This window comes from Rousettus aegyptiacus, unplaced genomic scaffold, assembly GCF_014176215.1.
Source record: "Rousettus aegyptiacus isolate mRouAeg1 unplaced genomic scaffold, mRouAeg1.p scaffold_m13_p_2, whole genome shotgun sequence".
Classification (NCBI taxonomy): Eukaryota; Metazoa; Chordata; class Mammalia; order Chiroptera; family Pteropodidae; genus Rousettus; species Rousettus aegyptiacus.
Genome location: NW_023416295.1, coordinates 80989763 through 81014661, shown reverse-complemented (window position 1 = coordinate 81014661; position 24899 = coordinate 80989763). Strand labels below are relative to the sequence as shown.

Here is a 24899-nt window from a genome sequence, read left to right as displayed (position 1 = left end):
AATTGCTGAAGTAATTGCCGAAGCAGATATTTCAGAACTAAGTCTATGAGATCTGAATATCTATTTGGGTGTCTTTTTTTTTTTATGCTGGCTCAGGCACAAAGTCTTAAATGAGCCAAAGAAGACATACAATTTTTGATACCCTTCTAAGGACCATTTAGAAATGGCTGTTTTCATAAGACCCCCAGGAATATCAACAGTGTGTGATATTGGGCTTGCACATGTGAAAATATCATTGTTAACACAAGGCAATACCTTCCAAGGGCATTCAGAGGAGACAAGATGGCTTTAGGCTGGGACACTTGAAGAAGCCTGTCAGAGCAGGTGAGATTTGAGCTAAGTGCTGAAGGATTTTGTCTGGCACAAGATCAACAGAGCATCCCGGTCAGGAGACTGATCTGGGCCAAGGCGTAGGGTGGGCAAGCTTATCATAAGCTTGTTGTCTGAAAGACCAACCTGGCCTGAGTAAAGTGTCCAAATCTGGGAGAGGCCAGGGGCAAGTATGGAGGATTATTCTGCCTGAAGAATTCTAAAGAAGGACATTGAAAGTTGGGTCTACAGGAGAGCGAGTGGGCAAGGTCTCCTGAAGAAGGAACATGAATTCTGTTACATTTATTCAACAAATATTACCTAGGATTACAGTGTTCCTAGGGCCTGCTCTGGAATCATTTTATTTCTAGATGTTAGTAGAGCAGGCAAAAATGGTCTGAGGCAAATGTAACTTTCCCACTTAAGACCAAGAGGGCACCCTTTCCAGTGTCTTCCAGATTCTTTCTCTCAAAATGAACTCTTCCTTCTCTAACTCATTGAATCTCTCCTTCTCCACTGCCTTTAAACACAGATGCTATAACCATAGCTAGTATCTTTTCTTTTTTCTTCTTTTACTGGCATTCTTTTTGAATAAATGCAACTACTGACTTAATTTATTCTTCAAAATAGATTTCCTTAGCTCCTTTGAGTCTGGCACTAATTGTTGAGTTTTTCCATTAAGTAACATATTTCCTGTGGCAATAGTGACCTTCATAGTATTCCTTTTCTCTGTTGCATTTGAGGATGCCAGCCACTTTCTCTGAAACAGCACCATTCTAAATCATCTTTCTGCATTGCTGTCAACTGCAGTCCCATATTTTGTGCTTGTCTCTGTCTCGTGTGCTGCTTTTTTCTTCTCTTTTTGAATGCCAGAGTTTTCCAAGGTTGTTAAAAGACCTCTGTTTACACTTATATCTTCTCTATCCCCCAATCCATTCACACAGTTTCAACTGGCACTTCTAAGTAAACAACTTATTGACTGTCATGTTCCCAGATACTGAACACTAGTATGTACTGAATACTATGCTAAGTACTTTATACTCATTTCATATGTCCCTTTGAGATCGTTTGGTTTGTAAGTGATGTTTCAGTATTATAGGGCCTTCTCTCATTCTTAAGTGTCCCAGTTTGGAGGATAAATTATCTGTTGTCCTTATCCACAGGTTCAAACAGTTATTCTCTCCTCCCTGGAATATCAGCTCCTATTTTGGTTCCCCAAACAGAATTTTTTTTTTAAAAGTAAGTCAAATTATGTCATTCCTCTGCTCAAACTGATCTATCTCTTCCCCCATACAGTGTAATTCAGACTCATGAACACCTTTTAACATACTATATAATTCACTTGTTTGATATCTATCATTGAATGTCCGACCCTCTCTTCTAGAATGAAAGGATCTTTGCTTTTTTTATTGGTGTGTCCCTTATAATTAGACTAGTGGAAATGCATAGTAAATAAAACTAATAGGTAGGCTTCTGACCTCCTCCCTTCCTTCCCTTTAACTCTACATAACATTGAGGGCTGGTGAATTGGGAGGTGAAATGAAGGGAAGTGAAGCTCACTCAAGCAAAAACCCTGCTCCTCAAAATGCCAAGGAGTGAAGGGCGGAGTGTTACGCGTGGTTCCCTGAACTGCAAAATCCCTTTATTTTTCAACTCTGTGAGTGATGCAGAGGCAATTGGAAATGTAGGGACAGAAAGAACAAACTTCTAAGAAAACTGTATTTCTTCTTGTTCCTTTTACTCTTTCATCCCCTGGCTTCCCACACATCTTCCTCATCCACCATTGACCTTGCATTTGCCCCCTAATTTCATTATTATATTTAATTTCCTGAGTTTGATGTGATGTAGTGTCATCAGTTAATTCTAAACATGCAAAAAAAAAGATGCTTTAAAATGATCTTAAGCCTCAAGATTATAATTTATCAAAGTGGATTTACAGATTTTTTTTTTTAATAAAATGAGCAAGACTAACTTCTCACTCCCCTGCTTTTTCCCATGCTTCACCCAACTATTTCTAGAAGGCTGCAATCTGTCCCAGATGGGAGGAATTACTATTTTTGCCAGAAATATGTTTTCTGCCTTTATTCTATCCCTGCATATCAAATGCTGGAGCATCAGTGGATTATCAATGGTGTCACAGACTCCTCACCCCTCAACTGCGAGATCATAATTTTTCCTTTAGAGTTAAATCAGAGAAACAATCAGAAAGGGTTATATTGTCAGAGGTAGCAGGAAGGAAGTCAACAAATGTCTTATTAAACAGTCTCTGAGGAGCCTGACTTCCCTGCTGGGGGATAAAAAGAAAATCTCTGGCATTTTCCACAAGGCCCTGGAGACTAAGGCTGCTGAGTATCTGTTTGTATTCCTGTCCAGCAAGGCCACGATGTCAACATTATTGACACATCTATGATTCATGTGCAGCTTAGGCCTTCCCATTTTTCTAGAGATCCATAAGGGGATAATGGAAGGGAAACTGTTGCAAACAAGGCATCCCTAGGTCCTGAAAAGAATGTCACCAGACGCCACTTCCAGCTGGAGGAACTCGCTGAATTCTGGGCATCATGGCAGCTGGAAAACAGCTTCTGCTAGGAATGAGGTGAGATGATGTGGAAAAGAGTTTTTTAATTCAATCTTGGTGTGTTACTAATTATTACCCAAACACCATGTGCATTCTCAGCTCTGTGCTTCTTCTAGAGAGTGCTTTTCTTCCCTCAGCTCATCTGAATCTTTTCTTCACAGTCCAGCTCAAAGCCAACTGGTCCCAAGACACAAGCCTTTCCTCTGCTTATCCAGTTCATTGGTCAGTGAAGACAAATCCTGTTGGATTCTGACCTACAAGGGTATGTGGAGACCATTTTGAGTCAGCTTCTTCTTTTACAGAGATGAGAATCAAGAGCCAGCTAGATGAAATACCATATTTAAAAATATATAGTTGGATAGTGGCAGAATAAGGAATACTGTGTAGGGTTTTCTTCTCCTAGGAACTTTTCTTTCATTAGGCCATTCTGAGAAACACTAAAAGTGCTGAAGTTTTTGAATGATACAGGCTCTTTATAGGCAGGGAGTATCTTTGTGCCTCACATCCTATTCCCCTTGTCTGTTCTTGCTCCTAAAGTTGCTATTTGCCTCATCATTGTTTTTTTTTTCTCCTCATAAGCATACAAGACTAATGCAATACTTCCCATTATTAAAAGCAAAGCCCTTATTGAAAAAAAAATTTTAAAGCAAAGCATTTTCTTGACACACATTTCTTTACAGCTACCCCATTTTTCAAATTCTTTTTTTATGAAAAAACAAATATTTGACAGAGTCTTTGTTGTAGGTTCCTTATCTCCTATACGTTATCACTTTTACTCCTCTTTGAACCCGCTCCAATGACGTTTTATCTATATTACTCCACTGAAATTGCTCTTGTCTAGGTTACAGATGACTTTCATGTTGGCAAATCCAAATAAATTTTTAGTTTTCATCTTATTTGACTTACCCTTCTGAAACATTTTCTTCATTTACTCTGGGACTCACCTCTCTTTTGGTTGTCCTCCCAACCTAACCAGCTGCTTATTTTTAGTGTCTTTCTTGTCTTCCTGGCCTGTACATGTTGGAGTAACTTGAAACTCTCTTTTTCTCTAGCTACATTCACTCCCGAAATCATCTCATTTAGTCCCATGGCTTTAAATACCATTGAAGCATTGATAACTTATGTGATTTTATATCTAGTCCAGGTTTTTGTAAATTTGATTTTAAATTAATTTGATAAATCTGTCCACTTGTTAAATTTACTTGTTCAAAATTGATTTCACCATCCCTCAGCAAATAGTTCACCTACAACCTTCCCCATCTCAATAAATGGCACTTCTATTCTTTCAGTTTTCAGACCAAATAACTTAAGTAATACTTGACTTTTTCTTCTCTTTTTGCCATACCCTACACTACTCTTCCAGCAAATTTTGTTGACTCTTCCTTGGAAATCTATCACATAATGTCAGAACTTTTCACAATATTCCCTTAACCCTGATCAGTAAATTATCTCCTCTTCCCTGGAATATTTTCTTCCATTTTGGCTCCCCAACAGCAGATAGAACAATCCTTTTTAAAAAAGATATGTGTCAGTGCATGTCATTCCTCTGCTCCAATTGTTCCCTTATTTCAGAAAGTGTAATCCAGACTTCTTACCATGTCCCACAAAATCCTATATGAACTGGCCCCCACTAACTCTCTGACCTAATCGCTACTGCTCTCCCCAATCCTTACCACCCTTCAGCTATGCCTGTCTCTATTTTTTGTTCTTAGAACATGCTACGAATGTCCCAGCCTCAGTATCTTTGTATTTGTTAATTCCCTACCTACAACATTTCCCCTCCCTCGCCGCCCCCCCCGCCCAAATATCTGTGGTTTGCTGCCTTAATTCTTTTAAGTCTCTGTTCATGTTTTATGCAACACGGCATTACATATTTCTTTCTAATCTGGGCACTATTTATCCCCTTTGTGCTATTTTCATATTTAATACTATTATACTTGATATATATTTGTTCTATTTGTTTATAAAATAGCTCCCCCTCCCCCTCCTACACATTTGAAATGCTGAAGGTCAGAGATTTTTGTCTATTTTGTTCATTGATATCTCCCAGGACCTAGAATACTGAAGAGTACCTACTAAGGAATGATTAACAGTGGGATGTTCTGGAGAAGAAAAGTAGGCATGCTAAGTGCAAGTGGAGGGTTTGGTCTCTGAGAGGAAAAGGGGTACCAGATATGGACAGAATTAAAAATGCTTGTCTCTGAAAATTTTTTTTGCCTTTATGAGGTAGGCAGTATTATCTTCTCAGAGTGATAGGGTAAGTAGGGTGCAGTGGTGAGGGTGAGGTTTTGAGGAAATTGAAGGTTCGCAGTAGCCATCGAAGAGAGTGAAAGTGTGAGTTCACCAGGGCAGGGTAACTGGATCGTCAGACAGAATGAGAGCCCATTTGAAGTTAATAATCATGGCTCTATAAAAACACTAATCTATTCTATTATTTCTGGCATCATTCAACTGTTTTAGTAAAGGCGTACAGAAAATAGAGGTAGAAGAGTGATGGAGGAAATGATCATTGATGATGAGGAGGTCAAGAAGTTGAGACATTTGGGTGATATGTTATCTATACACATAATTTAGTCACCCAAGGTCAGGACTTGAAAGAGAGAGACACTGAGTTGGTAGACTAGCTAGGCTAGGGTGCAGTGGATAATGTGTTTGAAGTTAGCTAGAATGAAACAACTAATGTGGTTTTGCTTTGATTTCTCTTGAATCATCAAGGCAAGGCATATGTTGAAATTGAAGGTGTAAATGAAATTACGAAAATAAAATTGTATCTTCCTAATTTCTCATGGAGGTATGATACAGACATGGTAGCCTCCACAACTGGATCAGAATGAATATATAATTGGCCAGAATTTAGATTTATCTGCTTTCAATATTGGCATCTTAGCACCATTTAAGTAAATCTTGATGCAATATTCTATTTCTTTGCTTTCTGTTTCTTGTCAGGCCTCAGCAAGCTGATAGGTGACAGTGGTAAGGCATAAAAGTGGATCATATAAGTAAATATCTTACACTTCAGATGAGAAGAGGTAATTGTTTGAAAAGGCAATGGGGAAAAAGTGGATTTTTATACCTGGGATGTAAGAGAAACAATAGCTCTCTAGTCAGGAAGAAGTCCACCTTCAGTAAAAGCCAGGTTACAATGAAAATGAGTTAGGTAGAGAGATTTTTCTGAGAAGTTGTTGAAGAGCTAGAAAATGTGCTATACATGGAGACCATAACGAGTTGTGTTTAAGAGTCTAGGATCAGATTGTTTGATTCATATTTATATTTTATCATCTGGTACATGTGTGACCCTGAGCACTTCGTTCAACTTCTTTGGAGGCAGTACTCAAGGGCACAGTGAGAGAATATGGGAAGTAAAGAAAGAGTAGGAAGCAGATGAAATTAAAGAGTTCCTGAGCATTACTGGAGATGGTGGCGTACTGGAAAGACGGCCAGAAGGCTTACGCTCCAGCCACTGAGTGATGAAATAAATGATAAGTGGCCTTGTGCACATGGTCTCAGCCAGCTCTTTAAGAAACATGGTCACTGGGTTTCAGGCTAGAGGACTTAGTGCACAAGTCCTCAGATTGTATCTATTTCGGCTGCTATAGTCTAAATGTATAGAAAAGTAAGAGAGAGAAGGAGATATATGGATCAAGGGAGACATACAAAAAAACAAAAATCATGATGATTGAGAAGACAGAAATCAAGGATTTATTGTCCTCATTTGTTACACAAGACCATGTTCAAGACAGCTTTGAAAACAAGATACTGGCCCTTTTATAACCACCTAGCTTAAAAGGTTATTTTTGCTTGAATTTATCACAACGTGTAACATATCCTATTCAATACTTAAAAGTACAGTTAATTGCAAACTCTTCTATTTTTCTCATTACCAATGGAGAAAAAAAAACTCAATTTACTGCTTTGCGATATAAAGAGTGTGATATTTAATTTTATAGCAAATGGGTTATCTATTTCCAGATAATAGTCCCATTCTTTTTTGTTGTTGTTGTTGAGATTTTCCCGCTAAAGACTTTATAAAACCATGTTGCAACACTTTTTTTTACAATAGTCATGAAATACACTTCTTAGACTTTGTCCACATTTGGGATGGAGTTATGTTGAGATGAAGATGAAGCTTCTCTGCTTCATACAATAGATATTGAGATTGCCCTTTGAAATACACAGCTTTTCTGCTCAGTAAACTTGCTGTTATCCTAGACATTAGTCAAAACTATGGCATTCTGAAAAGGTAAATACTTATGCACACTAAAGATGGGTTCATTGAAATACCGTTTCCCAGAATTATTAGCATTTTTGCACAACTACAGACTACCTATGGTAACTCTAATAAAAATAATTGACATTCGTACTGACCTTTGGAGTTTCCAAATACTGTTATGTATTTAATTCTATTCGATCTTCAGAAAACCTTGTGAGTTACATAGGATTATCTTCTTAGTTTTAGAGCAATCTGAGTCATCTACTTCAAATGACATATGTAAGTCACATTGCTAATGAGTAGTGAGTTAGGAATTCCAATTTACCTTTTAAGTTTCAATTCATTTTGCTACATAGTTTCTTTCAAAATATCACAGGAATTAGTTGGGAATAATTTTAGCATTAATATTAAGTGTGATGTTTTTGAATTGCTTTGATATGATGATATGGATAGTATGTATTAAACCCAAATATTCAATGATCCAGTCCTCACTCTGTGAAGTAACAGAACACTTGCTCTATTATTATGTATGTGTTTAAGTCATCTTTGTAATAGATAAGTTACTAATATTTTAGGTTGTCTTGGGCAAACAATTGGCCTTTGGATATTTCCTCTTGTCCAAGTGCTAGGAGAAAAAAAAAACCTACAATAGGATTTGGAAATTATTTATCTGAGGCAGTACAGTTACCTGAATATTAAATGAATTATTTTTCTCATTAACATTTGAGGACAAGTTCAACACGCTTATTGATCCAACAAGGACCTTTATTTCTTTCATATTGGAATGAATAAAGGCATCAACACTTGGCTGCCTTCAGCGAAATTCCTGATAAAACATTGGTCATTTAAAGAGATAGACCAAGTGAAGAGACGAAATATTATACTAGTCAACACACACACACGCGCGCGCACACACATATGCACACTCTAACACTTTTCTATACAAATAAAGCCCCATACTTCACCCTTTACAACATACACAATTCTGCGCAGCAATTATATTTTCAATATAATATTCTATCAGCTCCCATGTATAAACAGACATACCTGAACAGACACATAGATACACAAACCTCTAAAACACACCCATATTTTCAACAGATACACTAACATAGATAACCCATAAAGTTCACTCACTTTCACCTGTTAATGTTGGGTTATATCCTTGGAATATGTATTTCAACAATTCCCACACATATTACAACTACCGTTATACACAATCTATTTGACTAACACAAACAGCCGAAATGCTGCTCCTGTATCCTTCGACCACACACTAATACAGCCTGGTTTTAAATTCCTGTATTTGTCAAATTGTCTGCTGACGCTTATCAATGCATTTCATGTAGCTAATCTCCTATTTTGCAAGCACAAATCTCTCTTGATCCCTGCTAATCTAGAGTATGCTGTTATCAGGTAAGAAGAAAAAACGTATAACCAAATGAGTCTCCTCCATTTTTTATTCATGAGGTTAGTACATGTTCTTAGGTAAACAGATTAAGTGGAGGAGTTTAGAAGAGTCTCGAAGGAGAATGGGGACACTGAAGGGTTTGTTCTTTTGTGTTGTGCACCAAAAAGCAAAATACTTCTTGAGTGAGACTCTTTTATTTAAAATTAGTTTTTATATGACTTCCAAAGAAGGCATAGAATATATGTTATGAACATAGTAATAACTCACCAACCAACTTAAGTACTATTATATAACCTAATTTTCTCAATTCATCTCTTTTTTAAAACTCTTTTGATACAAGAACTTCAGAACATTTTTAACTCTGATTATGCAGGCACTCTCAACTTGTTATTTTTGTCCAGTATTTTATTTCTGTTCTTTTAAGCCCCAAATTTGGTATTATTATTATTTTTAATATTTAATAAGATAATGTTTGATTATATTTACATGCATGTTAACCATTTTATTTGCTTGCCTTTTTTTTTCTTGTGTCTCAGATCATTTTCTTCCTTTCTTTACAAATTTTTCTTTTAATTGGAAGTTTGGGCATGCAATTAAAGGTTTAGTGATTTTTCTCTCAGACTTTTAAAGATATTATTCCACTGTTTTCTGGCTTCTGTTGTTGAAAAGTTAGCTGACAGTTTTGTGTGATCTTTCTTTTTCTCCCTCACTATTTAAATGTCTTGATATTTTGTTTTCATCACATATATCTAGGTATAGATTTCTTTATTTATTCTGCTTGGGATACATTATATTGCATGTTAACCAAAATTTATTATCTTTTCAATCATTACATCTTATCCATTTTCTCTATTTTCTCCTTTTTTGGGGGAATCTGTTTAGTTGGCTATAAGACCATCTCGCTCTGTCTTCCATATGTCTTAACCTCTCGTTTCTATTTCCTGTTTCTTTTTCTGTGTTGTGTTCTTGGCCAGTTCTTTTACTGCACAATTTCACTCTTTATATATATAATCTGATATTTAATCTAAATTTTGGTTTCTTTAGACAACTTTTTTTTTTTATGTCTAGAAGCCATTACAAACATGCTTGGTCATTTTAAACATTTTCTTAAATATTCCTCATTTTTATGAGTCCAATTTGTCATTCTTTATGTGTTATATTCATAAATGTATTATAGTCTATATTTGATAATTTCAGAATTCAAAATCCTTAGACAAAAATAATTTTGTTATTTCCGTGAGTCTTATGATACATTTTTTTGTCTGTTTTGTAATGTTTGATTGTATTGAATTGAATTTTAATTTCTGGGAATCCCTCAGATCTAAATGGCAGGTGATTTTCTTCAGAGATTTGTGTTAGCTTCTGTTGGGAATTCTCACAATTTAAGGTAATACTGGGTATCTTTGATGGTCTCTGGCTTTATTGTGAGTGTTTCAGGCTCAGTACTTCCACATTGCTGCTGTCACAAGATATAGCCTCTAGAATCCAGTGTTACTTGTTCACATTTGCTCTCAGAGTGACTCCATCTTTAACTTGCTGACTACTTTCAGATCCACTTTCAGCTTTAGTGGAAGGGTAAGAGCCTTGAAGTTTTCCATTTCTTCTTGGAGGCCTAACAGTGTAATAAAAATATTTATTTGAGATAAGTTGTTTTACTATGATAATTATTTGGAATATGTAGTCTACAACTCTGCCAAAAATGGATTTTCAAACTTTAATTTTAATTAATAATCTGCTCACTCTACTGATATTGAAAATCTCCCAGTAGGATCTCTGCTTATAAAAAAGCTTTGATTAATATTTTAGTGGATATGACCATGGGAGCTTAGAGATTGATTCAGGAAATAGGCCAAGCATACTTAAGAATACGTAGCCAACAAAGATATAGTCATCACTGCCGAGATTGAAAATGGGCTTATGTCTACAGAAAGGAGGAATAAAATGCCCAATTGGAGACAGAGATTATTTTATGCTTTTATTTTTATACTATTATTATAACTTCTTTAATGAAGATTTCTCTGACCTTGCACAAAAACTAATCTACTGTCAGCCCCAGCTCAGCCCAATAGTACTTTGTATCTCTCTGCATGGATTAAGAGTTCCTCGGCTAGTCAGTAAACCCCTTGAGTTCAGTATATTTTACGTGTCTGCCCTATCATCCCAGTACTTGGCATAGTGCCTGGAAAATTATGGATGCTCGAGCCATATTTACTGAAAGAGTTCATTGTGTGTTGTATTGAAACTATTTACATTGTGAGTCCCTAGACTGGGTTTTATTTATCGATGTATTCTTTCAATACTTACACAGAGTCTTAGATAAGATAGGTGTTGAAAAATATAAATAAGTGAACTAGGTAAATGTTAAATAAATATGCTTTTGAATGTTAAACAAATATTTTAAGCCCTTATGCTTTTATTAAATGTATTAGTGCCTATAAGTAAGTAAAAGAAATGTCTGCATTTCTAAAACTACAATTGTCCCTCTGTATACATGAGGAATTGGTTCTGAGGATGCTCAAACTCTTTAAATAAAATTTCATAGTGAGAGAAAATTCTGGTAAAGATGGTATAGTAGGTAGATGCTATGATGGCCTCCTCTCACAACCACATTGAAATTACAACTAACCTACAGAACAACCATCAACAAGAATCACCTGAAGTCTAGCTAAATAGAAGTCTTATAATTAAGGCTATACATAAGAAGCCACATTGAGACTGATAGGAAGGGCAGAAACATGAAAAAGTTTGGTCCACACACCTATGTGTGGTGGTTGAGAATTGAGAAGGATATCTCAGCTACAGAGCTCCCACTGAAGGAACGAAGGCTCCAAGCTCCACATCAGACAGGAAGAAAAGTCCCCACAACTTCCGATTGTGAAAATCAGCAGAGTTTATGGCTGAGTGTGATGGAGGGTGGCCTGAGTCCCAGGGATTTCTCTTAAAAAGCCTTCGCACAGATTTACTTGCTGATGGACTCACTCATTCTAAGCTCCAGCACTGGGGCAGCACTCGAGGGGAACCAGAGACACATGGGGGAGGAACTGAGCTGTCTGAATTCAGGGTGAGGGCTGGAGGGGTAGCTTTGTTCCAAACAGAATCACTATCAGAGGACATTGTTCTATTGTTGAGCCTTCCCCTGTCCCAGTGTGCAGAAATAGGTGGGCATAATATCTAAGTTTCCATCAACCTGGCTAACACTTTCTCCCTGCCCTGGTGATTCTCTGAGGCCTTCCCCCAACCAACTTGCAGGGCCACCCAAGGCACTTCCAGAGTCTTTTTCATACAAATTACCTGTCTTGGCTCATGTCACAAACTTTTCTAAAGTCTCTCAAAGGCTCACAAACCCCAAAAAAGTAGCATCTAACTTTTGCATGCCCCATACCTCTTGCTAAGTTTCCCGAAGCCTGGCATTGGCAGAAGCCAGCCTTAGTTCACATCTTAGCTCCTCCCAGACACCTCCAACCCCAGTGTGGGAGGAAGACATCTGTGAATCACAGTGTAGTTCATACCAGGTAGTGCTGAGCAGGGAACAGGTGGCAATTGAATTTGTTCTGTCATGGTGGGGCCACTCTCAGGAGGTTTCGAGGCTAGCATGCTCAGTGGTCACTTTGGATTGAGCTGGAGCACGAGACAGCCTCCTCCACAAATGACAGGAGGGAATGGCATGAAATATTCAAAGTAATGAAAAGCCAGAACCTACCACTAAGTTTACTCTATCCAGCAAAGCTATTATTTAAAATCAAAGGACAGGTAAAGAACTTCACAGGCAAAAAAAATGCTAAATGAGTTTATTACCACTAAACCAGTATTTAAAATATGTTGTTCAAAAAACGTCTTTAAGGAGAAGAAAAATATTAAAAATATAAATAAAATTTCCATAACTATATATCTAGCAATAATTAGTTTAAATGTAAATGGATTAAATGCTCCAATTAAAAGACGTGGGGTGGCTGAATGGATAAGAAAACAAAAAACCTTACATAGGTTGATTACAAGAGACTCACTTTAGATAGAAAGATATGCATAGACCAAAAGTAAAGGCATGGAAAAAGATATTTTATTAAAGTGGAAACCACAAACAAAAAGTTGAGGTAGCCATGCTAATACCAGACAAAATAGATTTCACAAAAAAGGCTATAACAAAAGACAAAGAAGGACCCAGTATTCTCACTTCTGGGTTTTATCTAAAGAAACCCAAAACACTACTCTGAAGGGACTTATGCATCCATATGTTCATTGCAGCATTATTTACAATATCCAGGATATGAAGTTTACCTGGATGTCCATCAATGGATGAATGGATAAAAAGAGGTGGTACATATATATATAGTGAAATATTACTCAACCATAAAAAATAATGAAATCTTGCCATCTGCAACACCATGGATGGACCTAGATGATATTGTGCTGAATGAAGTAAATCAGACGGAGAAAGGCAAATGCCACTTACAGGTGAATCTATAGAATAAGATAAAGAAACAAAGAACAGAAACAATACAGAGAACATTTTGATGGTTACCAGACTGGGGGAGGTTGGAGGATGAAGAGTTATAAATTAGTAGTTACAAAATAGTCACAGGGATGTAGAGTATAGTTTGGGGAATATAGTTAGTAGGATTGTAATAACTATGTATGGTGTCAGATGCATAGTAAATTTATCGAGGTGATTACTTCCTAGACTTTTAAATGTCTAATCACTGTGTTGTATATCGGACACTAATATAATATTGAGTGTCAACTGTAATTAAAAAAATAAAAATAACAAAAATTTAAAATAGCACATTACTTGCATATAACCTATGTATAGCCTCCTGTATACTTTAAATAATCTCTAGATTACTTATGATACCTAATACAAAGTAAATTCTATGTAAATAGTTGTTATACTGTATTATTTAGGGAATAATGGCAAGAAACATAAGTCTGTACATGTTCAGTATGGACCCAATCAATACAAGTCTAACTATGTAGTTTATATCAGCAACAATGTAACTTTTTATTTTTTTGTAATATTTTTCATTCAAGGCTGGTTGAATCTACAGATTCAGAACCCATGCATACGGAGGGTCAACTGTATATATGACCATCTATCTCATCCTCCATTTCCTGGTGAAGACCCATGCTGAGTCACTCTTTCATTTACTGACTCTTGTATTTGATACCACAAAATACGAGTATAAGTAGAAATTAGAATTCTAAATTTCCCATTGTTAATCATTACAGATGTTGTCACAATAATTTATTCCCTATTTTTATAAGTGTCTGAGGGATTTGGGGGCTATAGAAGGGAACAAAAGGGTGGAATGCCTCCTGAGGACTCTCTACTTGCACTAAGTTTTAAAGGAAGGTAACAATGTGGTTTATTCGAGGGAGGCAGGTTAGGTTAGAAAGAAATATAGAACTAAAGTTTTAGTCATTATTCTAATTATTCAAGACATATTATAGACTTATTTCTGATGCTAGGTCCAGTAGATCTATGGCCTAAGTGACACGAACTGCATAAAATAGCTTGTTAATAAATTCTGAGACCATGAAAGATCTGTTTTCCCACTTGAGGAAATGCATTCACTTTCCTGGATATGTATAAGGCACTTATTAATCTGGAATACTTTGGGATGAGGAGGGTACATGAGAAAAAGCCATATTAAAAATTATTTCAATTATTTTATTATATTTTTATTACTTTGTTTGGGGTCACATGCTTAAGATTCACCAGCTAATCTGTAGTTTTTCTTTGTGTCACTTCATTTCATGGTCATTCCTGCTGTTTGGCATGGATAAGAGCCTCCACCTTGACCTTGGACAGCTGGATAAATTTTACATGGGGCTATCTCTTGAAACAATAAACTGTTTTCTTCTCTGAACTGAAATAAAATGCTTTCTCTGACAAATGAAGCCCACCAACTCCCAACTATCTGAAATTGAAAAAGAAGGGGCATCAGATTACCCCTGAACTCCTTGAAAAGAATCAGAGATGGACCTTCTGTGTGTATGAAACTTAATGACTATACCCAATAACATCAGTATATTTCATCAAATGGTTTGCAGAGCAAGGCTGTTCTGTTGTCATTGAGCTTTACTAGTTATAGCTCACAAGGGAACAAAATTGGACCATGGCATATTCATGTGTCCCATGTTATTCCCCTCTTTTGTACTAGAGAAAAAGCAAGGCTGCTAGCTTTTAGAGATTTAAATAATACAAACAATTTTATCTCCATTTAGAAAGAAAAAGAACTATGTTGTCCTGCATTTAGTGTCTAGGTGCAGATTCAAAGCAGAGACCCTTGTAATTGTCCTGATACTGGCATTTGCTTCCCAGACTAGCTCAGCATCTATTTCTGAAAGATTTAGAGAACCATCTCTGTTTTTTAAAAAATTATTCTAGGTACTGTGAGAAAGGCAAGAGAGGTCTCTGCATTCTAAAGCGTTCGTTTCTGGTACTAGACAGAAGAAACATAAAACTAAGAAATGGTATGTGCTAAATGCTAACATTATCTGGGATCTGAAAATTTGGGAACACTTTTTTTGGTGTATGTGGTAGTAAAAGGCCATAAGGTACATTTGTTTTGGAAGAAAAACTGATCTTGACAATAATCTTTCAAATGCTGTAAAATTTTAAAGAAGAAATAGCATGGGTGAGAGGGGGAAGTTATCTCAGAAGTGAACAGACTACTTTCACTGAAGTCATTGTATTTTGGGATAGTCTATTTTGCTTTTGATAGAACACTCAGAATGCCTTGGAGCAACATAAAGAAGCCACATGTAAGAGCTCTCATTGCTTTTTACAACTATGAAGGAGGCATTTTTTTTTGTAAAAATATTATGAAATGTAGAAAAGGAAGAAACTAATAAAAATCACCTGAAATTATACTATCCAGAAATAAAAATTAACTTTTTAATATTTTTATTTGAACATAGTTATAATTAAAATATATCGTCCATTGTTTACCTTGTCCTATCTTATCCTATTATCTTTTCAGAAAACATCAATTTTCTATATTTTGTTTCTCTTTTCTATTCTTTCTTACATATCTTTGATAGTCTCCTTACACTTTTTTTTTAGCATTGTGTAAAGTACACTTTTGCTTCAATTCAGTTTAAATTTCTGCAATGATATTATTTTTCTCCTCAATTTTCCTCCTTAGTTTTTCATATGCCTTTCCACTCATTTTGTTGTCTCTCATATTTTAAATGAAGTCTCATATCCTCTTTAATTTCAAAACAATCATTTGACTAAGATATTCTTCATTTTCCAGAAGAAGGTTTTGTATGCCTTTTCTTATTGTTTCCTTCCTGTAGTTGTTTCATATTTTTTACTAGATTCAATGTTAATTTAAAAAGATTTTTTCCTTTACCTACAGTTAATTTTTTCTTCCCAGTAGAACTTTTGTCTATTGGTGTTATATCCCACTCAAGAAAATTATTTCTAGGTTAAATTCAGTCTTTCTTCATCTAGTATAGGCAATATGCACATCTCTGTCCTTATCCACTCATTTCCCTAGTCCCCACATTATAGATGAGGTAACTGAGGCAAAGAAGTCAGGTGGTAAGACTGAGTTTGTGGTATCAGTGACAGGGTAAAGAGTTGATGACTGTTTACTCTGGATTTTGATTCCAGAGTTTATGCTACAAAACACACTATTTCAGAAAATTTATAAAGGCTTTGACATTCTTGTTAAACTAAGACAGATGACAGTTTTGTGAAAATATTTGTTTCTAGAACTGATGCTACTTATGAGAATTGTCTCTGTATTTGGGTATATTTATAAAGGTAATGGTTTAGTCAAAGCATATGAGGTTACCAAATGTTCCACTACACCATGGCATGGATCACCATTTTTCTAGCTTCTTATAGCAAATTTTTTACAACCCTGTTTCACAATTTCTCATGGTTTTTCCAACATTTTAGACAGTTTCTTCAGTATTTTCTAGCTTCCTGTTTTAGTTTAGCTTCTGTAACAAAATACCACAGACTGGGTGCCTTATTAACAACTGAAAATTTTCACAGTTCATGGAGCTCAAGATCAATATTTGGTTTCTGGTGAGGACTTGCTCCTTTCTTCATCGATGACCATCTTCTCTATGTGTCCTCATATATTGGAAGGAGTGAGAGAACTCTCTGAGTTTTCTTTTATAAGGTCGCTAATTCCTTTTGTGAGGGCTCTACCCTCATGATCTCATTACTTCAAAATCCCCAACTACTAATACCATTACTTGGGGGTTAAGATTTAGACATATGAATTTTGGGGGAATAAAAACATTCAGTTGATAAAATATCCTATAACATTTTCCTTGCCACCTGCTGTCTGTTTCCAAAACAAGTTCCATACTTTAGGTTATTGTTATAGCAGAACTCACTTTTAGTATTAGTTATCTGTTGGCATTAAATAGTATTACATAATAAGCAAGACACAGATAACAGATGACTAGTTCTAGAAAATTTAGCCCTTGATTAATTTGACAGTCAATATATATTGAGTACCTTCTAGTCTTAAGTATTGTTCTAGATGCCGAGATTAACTTTTGAACAAAATTGATGACAGCTGTGGGGAGAGAAAGTGCTATGCAGGGGGAGGTGTAAAACTCAAGTAAGCACAACTTTGCCAAGGAAAGCATGGTAATAAAACTCAGCTAACAGTTCCTCACACTTCACCATGACCATAGACATTGTCAACATTTTCTTCACAGGGAATCACATGACAAATCTAATTCACATGGGAGACTTTCCCATTAACATCTTGTCTTTTATGACTACTTCCTGGCAGGTTTTATATAATGTCCTCTTTTAAGCCAACTCAAAGAAACATATCAAAAATTGAGTGACAGGGTTATTGATATCATTATAGGACTAACTTAGAATTTGTACTTTATAAAAAGTAATCATGCAAAAACTTTAGTTATTTAAACTTTTTTTTTTAGTAATATTTCACTTATAAACTATCTTACTCCTGTCTATGAAATATCAATTTGTTTCCTGGGTGGCAAATACAATGATGGGAAAATGTTGTCTAATGAGACAAAGTCCAGATCCATTAACATTCATTGATGTAAAACCCTCCATAGGGTCTTCTCTGGTTAAATCTTCTTCCAATCCAATTAGTCTACCCACAGTTTACTAAACTGATTGTAAGAGCAACATGGTGTACAATATCCTACTTCTAGCCTACATGCATATTTTTATGCTCAGCTTCCTCTGTGGGCTAATCTCTTTTTTCCTCCCTTCTCCTCCTTGGACTGCTCAACTTTTATGATCTTTAAATAACTGGTTCAACCACTTCCTCCAGGAAGTCTTCCTTGTCTCCCCCAGAATACCTCCCTCAATTCTTCTTCGAGTTCCCCTAGCATCCTATTCACACTTTTATCCTTACCACATAGTGTACTTTATGTACTGGAATAAAGACAGGCTCAACTATCTTTCTGATGCTTGAACTCCCAGGAAGACAAAATCAGTTTTCTTTAGAAGTTTTAATTGTATTGCTCTCAAGTCGAAGGTGCTGCTGATTTGATTATTTTCCAATTTTTCTGCTACCCTTTTTCTTTTTCACTTAATTAAGAATGATTAACACATAACTATTATATTGTTAATAAACAGGAATAAGTATGTCATTAATTTTAAAATGCTTTATTCAGAGGATGGAATTGCTGTTAAGATTTTAGTAGTAGCTGCATAACAATTAATGAATTTAATTTCCAGTGTAAAATGTATCTTAATTTGCGGCCAAGTTTGTGTGTTAATTGCAAATTAGGCCCAGAAGAGAGTCTATTTTCTTGGACTGCCATCATCTCTCTATTTTTAGTTTTCCTTTTGCAAAGCACATCTCCTAAAAGTAAATCCAAGGATGAGTTGCCAGGAACACTGGGCCCATTGGGGCCTTGAATTTATGTTTGCTGAGAATTGTGATGGTTGACTCCAACACTTTGGGGCACATGCAGGCCCACTTGGGTTAAGGACACCTTTATCTCTTGCTCCCAATGTGACTTCGAGCAAGCTATTTCACATGCCTCCTTTCTTCATCCAATAAAATACTTAAATCACAACTACATGACGTATGTTTAAAAGATCTGGCACATAATAGATGTTCAATATGCTTGGTGCTAATATAATCTTTGCTACAACATTGTTAAGGATCTCTGTATCAGTGTGAGCTAAGTGTCAAATACACTGAGATTCAGGCTTACCTCTCCAACTCCCTTGTGACCAGCAGCCTGGCTCAAATGGTCCACTTTGAACTGCTATTCTTCCAGCAACTTGTCACTTACTACCCTTCGATCCATCACCTGCTGCTCCTGAGGTATGAAATGAGAAGAGCTGTCATCTGCAAAGGTTGACACCAATCACTAATGGAGGAAACCCTTCTGGCCCCAGGCCTCTGGCCTTCACTTGCTTGACCTCCCTGTGGCTCTCTGTTACCTTGGCTTCCTATTAAGAGAGCTCATTTTCAAAATTGCAGAATAAAGACAAGCAGGCACACACTTTCCATCTTCCATTATGCATTTTTCCTGTGCTGCCTGGAATTGCGTTTGATGCAGCAAACTGAAGAAGAGAGGAGCCGTGGCTGGGGGTGGGAGCTCTGTAGTATTTGATTTCCACAGCTACGTGTCACAGAACCAATTGCTTGGCAATGGGCTGGTTAGTCACACACCACATCCACCAGAGGAGCCTCTGTGTATCCCAGACCTGAGTTAGCGGGCATCTTCCACCTTCCCAACTAATTGAAAGGCAGCTGAGGTGACGAGCTGCTCTTGTTACTGCCATAAAAGGCTTCTGGGTTGTATTTGCAGTTCTTTCTGAGGGAGCTGTGTTTCAGTTCAGACACTGGGCTTGTATTTAATTAATTCAGTGTTTCTTATCAAGTTGAAGTCTGAAGGATTTTTAGGTCAGCTTTCACTAGAGATCATTTTTGGTTTGCTGGGTAATAAGTTTTGTAAATAAGAAATAGGTGGAGGCCCTTTTGGCTGTGGATCACAGGAAAGGCCCAAACTAAGGAAAACGCCATTTAACTGGATTCTCCATTTGACAAAATTGTTTTGTTATCAGTTTTAGGAGAAAAGGTCAGATGAGACCGTTACAGATTAATATTTAATATTGAAGTTTTTCTCTAAAGAGGAACTTCCAGGCTATGATCTAGAATTAGAACACAGTCTCCATTTCCCTTTATAATAATCTCTGCTTTTCTGAGTGATAAATTTGAGACTCTGAATGAGTCCGATTAATTCAAGGAAGGCTGAAGTATTTTCCATAGGTTGAATTGGGGTCAGCTTTAGCAGTAGGCAGAGCAATCTTTGGTGATTGGCTGTGACTTCCGAGGTGCTAGTATTATACCTCTTTTTCATTTCTTCTATGTTTAATGTCTCTTGAACTGGACAAAGTCTTCTATTCCTCACCTGAGATAAAGCGTAGAACACAGGTCTGATATAAAAGAAGTAACTCTAGACTTGTACTTTCTGCTGTAAATAACCTTTATGTGGTCTTTTCCTAGTTTAGCTGAGGAGAAAGTAAATTAAGTAGAAGGCATTGGACACACCTGGAAGTGGAGAGGGTGCCACCTAGACGGAGGCTGGAGGAGGTTGCAGAAAGGAGGCAGGCTCATCTCTGGTTCATTTTCTCATTCATTCTCAGCTTTTCTTTCAATATCTAGGTGGCTGTTGAGTTTCATTCTTTTTGCCAAAATCAATTGGATGGTAGTGCAACTAGATATAATTTCAGAAGCAATAGTTTCAGAAATAGTTATTGTTTTTGCTTATTTGTTCTTGTGAGCTGTATATATGGGGTGGAGAACTAACATTATAAATTATTTGAAAGCAAAGTCATGTATCAAACACTTTGAACGCCTTTGGGCAGGTATTCAGACTAATACCACATGAGTTAGGTACTATTAACTTCTATAACTGAGATTTAGAAAGGTTAAATCATTTCTCCAAGATCGCATTGCTAGAGACCAGACATTATGGGGTTATTTACTTTGCTAAATGTCTCTAGAGTCACTTACATGGCCCACAGGTCCTCTGCAGCATGCTCATGGACACTACAGGACACTTCTCCTTGAGTTTCTTAGGTTTCAGGGGATTCTTGATTCCCCTTAAGGCTATTAGTGTATAGGATTAAAACCTACTTTACACCAGTCAGCTGAAGCATGTTCTTATTTTATTCCTGTTCACTCTGCATTGTCCTGTCCTGGACCTTGCTACTCTTTGCTTTTGTCCTGAAGAATGGAATTCTTTGGGTGACCTGACTTGGAATGTAATACTCCTATTCCCTTTGCTTTTCTTCTCCAAATCTATTTTTTTGACATGGCCGTTGTGAGATTTCTATCATTCTAGATTCTGGTTTTGACATTGGGAAAGATCTACTCACTCCCTGTTGACTCTTAAGTAAGTTCCTGAAGTTTTCCTTCTGTTTCTATGCTGTGTCTTGCTGTACCCACTTTCTCCTTACAACTGTTTCAACCTTATCCTGGCCTTAGAGTGTCATTATGATCAAAGTAGCTCATTATAAGAAAAATAGATTTCCAAGAGCATTGGATGAAATAAAACTTTCAATTAATTTTCAATCTATTCTATCCAAAGTTGCTTTCTGTTCTTTACATAGTCCAATTAATTGGAGCTTTGTTCGAACATGCCAAAAACACTGGACCAAAGAAAGGATAAAATATAATATTCTTGAGATAATTAAGTGGTGTTTTTGACCCTGGAAGTTTGGGTGTTTGCTGTGTAGAGTGGAAGAGTTGGACTAAGTTTGGGTATTATGAAATACCTCAAAATAGTGTTAGCTTTTTGGAGAAGATGAAGAATATCTCACTAATGGCACCAGGCCTTTGAAGCCCCACTGAGAAGATCATGAAATATTTACCATTTCCTTTTAAGCGAAAAGGGAGAGCCCTCATTAAAATTTTATATTTACATTTCCATCCATCAGCCAGCTTTCCAGTTTGTGCCATGTTCTCAAATTGTTCAAAGAAATCATGGCTTTGGGGAATAAATTGTGAGGGAGCCTGTACAGTTTTTCCCTAGACTGGGATAGCTAGGGAAAGCTTGAATATTTTTTTTGGGCAGGGGAGACAGTTCATTTCTGCTTTTGTAAGGAGCGCGAATATTGCAGAGAGGCCCACACATGCAGTGGCTACTTGCATGATTACACTTATAGACAGTAGCTCTTTTCTTCCCAACTCAGAGAGTTTAATTAGCGGGGATAAATGGTAGTGAATGCTAACTTCATCTACCTTAATCTCTGAATGTACTGTAGTTTGCTAAATATTTTTGAAACGAGCTGACATATTTTAATGTGGACACTACACTCATATACAAGAGAGTGGACTGTGTTAGCCCTCCCTCACTCAAATGAGGAGCTTCCCGGATCACACGTGTTCACTGTGATGTGTGATGTGTGGTGTACTGATTTGTAGTCTACTCCTGCAATAATCATTTTCACAGTTTAGTAATTAATTATTCTACTTGTTTCAGGGAAGCCTGGCTCATATTCTTCTTTAGTTTAGAATTTTCTTTTTTTAGTAAACATTCATTCAACCAATATCGGTTAAGTAACTCCTAGGCACCAGGCACTGTGCTGGGTGTTATTTTGCTTTTTGTTTTTACTTGCATGTGTTAGAGATACTAATATAATCACAGAGCTCTTGTCCTTAAGGTTCTCTTTAAAGAACTAAATAAGTAAATAGGTCATATGTGTGCCTGGAGTATTAATGGAGAGCTTAACCTGAACTGTACAAATGTGCTTGTCTTCAGGAAAGAGTTAAGAAGTCATTTTCTGTCATGGCACCAAATAGTTACATGCCCTCTAGGAGAGCTGGTAAAAATAGGAGGGACAGAGGGAGCAGTGAGTTATCTAGTGCCCAGCAAAATGGAACTCGTGGCCGTGAGCAGATACACCAGCCAGGTGAACTCAATTGTCTTCCCTCATATGACTGTGGTGCTGTTGGCCATTGGCATGTTCTTCACTCCCTGGTTCTTCATTTATGAGATTACCTCCACCAAGTACACTCAAGCCATCTACAAAGAGCAACTCAATTTCTTAGTGGCCTCACTTTTCATGGGTTTTGGGGTCCCCTTCCTGTTGCTCTGGGTCAGCATCTATGTATGAGCTCCCAAGTATTTTATCCAAGTAGCTTCACTGAATCCCTGCGGTTAAGTAATATAATAATTTTGTAAATTATTATATTTTTTACTATTGCTGGAAGTGTCCCGGCTGCTCTAAATGCAGCTCACAATAAAGGCAGACATGAACAACAACAACAAAAAGATAGGAGGGACCAAGGGAGAATTTGGGGTGCTCATGTAGAGAGACAGATGTGAAGGCAGAAAACAAGACAGTGCAGAGAGAAACTGAGAAGCAGAAAAAGAGGAAAGGAAAGAGTCAGAGGGAGAGAGAAAATTCAAATTCAGTCCCTACCTCAAAGGAGCTCACAAACTAAGCATGAAAAAAAAATAACCAATTGAGCAGAAAAAAGACAACCAGAATAGTATGTGAACACAATTGTAGTAGAACCCCTGAAATGGAGGAGAGGGAAAACCCAAAGCCGAGTATCATCACTCTGACTCATCTTGAGGAGTAATAACATGTGACCTGGTCATGAACTCTGCCTGGAAGCTGGAGGTGCTAGCTGAGGAGTCTCACATTTCCTCGAAGAACCCTCTGCTCCAGGAGCCTCAAGCCGTGTCTGGGGCAGTGGATGCATTCCTGCGGCATAACCTGACAGCTCCCTGCATGTGAGGCTCTGTGAGCAGGAAACCTACATTTCTCTTACTTTTGCTCTAATATTGAAAGGCTTACTTTAAAAACCTTGTGGGTTTATTTTTTAGTTCATAGTATTTTTGTTTTCAAAAGTAGTTTACAATCTTTCCTCCAATTATTGTTCTAAAAAGCTTAATTTGATTATTTGGGACAGGCATGTTCTGGTTAACACATTCATTCAGAGAATATTAATTCTGGAAATTAGAAACTTGGTTTGATTCTTCTTTCTTCGTGACTTGAATCTATTCATATCTTTTAATCCCTATTATCATGCTTTGGTTAGGGTTCCCTCCCTTTCTCCCTTCCTCCTCCCTCTCTTCATTCCTCACCTGGACTAGAGCATCAGCATCCTTGCCTTCAATCTAACCACTTTTTCACTCACAGTCTACTTTCTATTGTGAGGCATCTCTGATATCAAAGAAAAAACTTTTGTCTGATATCAAAGAAAATACTTTTGTCTGAGAAAAAGTAACATAGGTTGTTTATTCATCACCTTTCAGAGAGGACCCCATCTGCTTTCACTTTTGTTTCAGCAGAGTTTCAAAGGTGTGGAAAGAAGAGTTCATTTTCTAGAGTAAAAACAGGAAACACAAGACAAACTCTGATTGGCACATAGTCTATTAAGTTGTGAGTTTTGGGGAAGATTTTCTAATTGATTCTTTGGTATATTTGGCTGTCTGTGTTGGCAAGGGGACAAGCAAGTGGTTTGGGGACATTTCAAAAGAGGAAGGGCTACTCAATAGTTTGGGCAGAGGATTTCTATGACTTTCTATATTCTGGAACAAGAAGGAGCTGGTAGGGAGCTTTTTAAGGTAATTGTTCTTATGAGAAGCTGACAGTCATGGCAGGCAGTTTCTCACCGTGAATGTCATTCTTAGACTTAATCATCTTCAAAGGGTTTCCTACCCTTCAGTAAAAGATGACCTTTGCCTGATATACAGAGACTTCTTTAATTCTTGAGTCTCATTTATTTGCAATTGCTAAAACACTTGTAGGCTCTCTTTCCTCTGGAACTTTAAATATGTTATTCCTTCTGTCTGAAACTTTCTGCCTCCCCACCACTACTTTTATACCATCATACATGTATGAGCACACACACATGCATACACACTCGCACGCACATACACACAAGCACTGCCTTCACCTAGCTAACTTTTTCTTTTCCTTTAGGAATAAGCTTGTGTCTTTTCTATAGGGTGCTTATTCTCCTGGTCTAGGCTGCAAACCTCTTCTGCCCCAATAAGACCCTGTGTATTCTTAGCATTATCACATTGCATTATTATTCTCATCATTATTATTAGCTGTTTACTATAGGTCTATCACTCTATTGTACAGGCATACCTCAGAGATTTTCTGGGTTGGTTCCAGACCACTGCAATAAAGTGAATGTAAAGCAAGTGGTGAATTTTTTGGTTTCTCAGTGCATATAAAAATTATGTTTACACTGTACTGTAGTCTATTAAGTGTACACTAGCATTCTGTCTAAAAACGTACATACCTTAATTAAAAAAAATACTTTATTGTTAAAAAATGCTAACCATCATCTGAACCTGTTGGGAAAATGACACTTTTTCAATGCAGGATTGCCATAAACCTTCAATTCACAAAAAATTCAATATCTGCGAAGTGCAACAAAGCAAAGCAC

At 36.9% G+C, this 24899-nt stretch overlaps 1 protein-coding gene and 1 long non-coding RNA gene across 2 annotated transcripts in view; both read left to right on the top strand.

Annotated features, from left to right (window-relative positions):
• The first annotated feature begins 2706 nt into the window (after positions 1 to 2706).
• LOC107520457 overlaps positions 2707 to 24899 on the top strand; it is a 56464-nt gene continuing 34271 nt past the window's right edge. The window contains exons 1-2 of the long non-coding RNA XR_001599322.2: positions 2707 to 2905; positions 3049 to 3149. This is a non-coding gene — a long non-coding RNA (uncharacterized LOC107520457). The remainder of the gene's footprint in view (positions 2906 to 3048; positions 3150 to 24899) is intronic.
• On the top strand, positions 22364 to 22603 carry LOC107520456 (transmembrane protein 258-like). The gene has a single exon (XM_036237969.1). It carries the CDS (start codon positions 22364 to 22366, stop codon positions 22601 to 22603), a length of 240 nt encoding a protein of 79 aa, XP_036093862.1.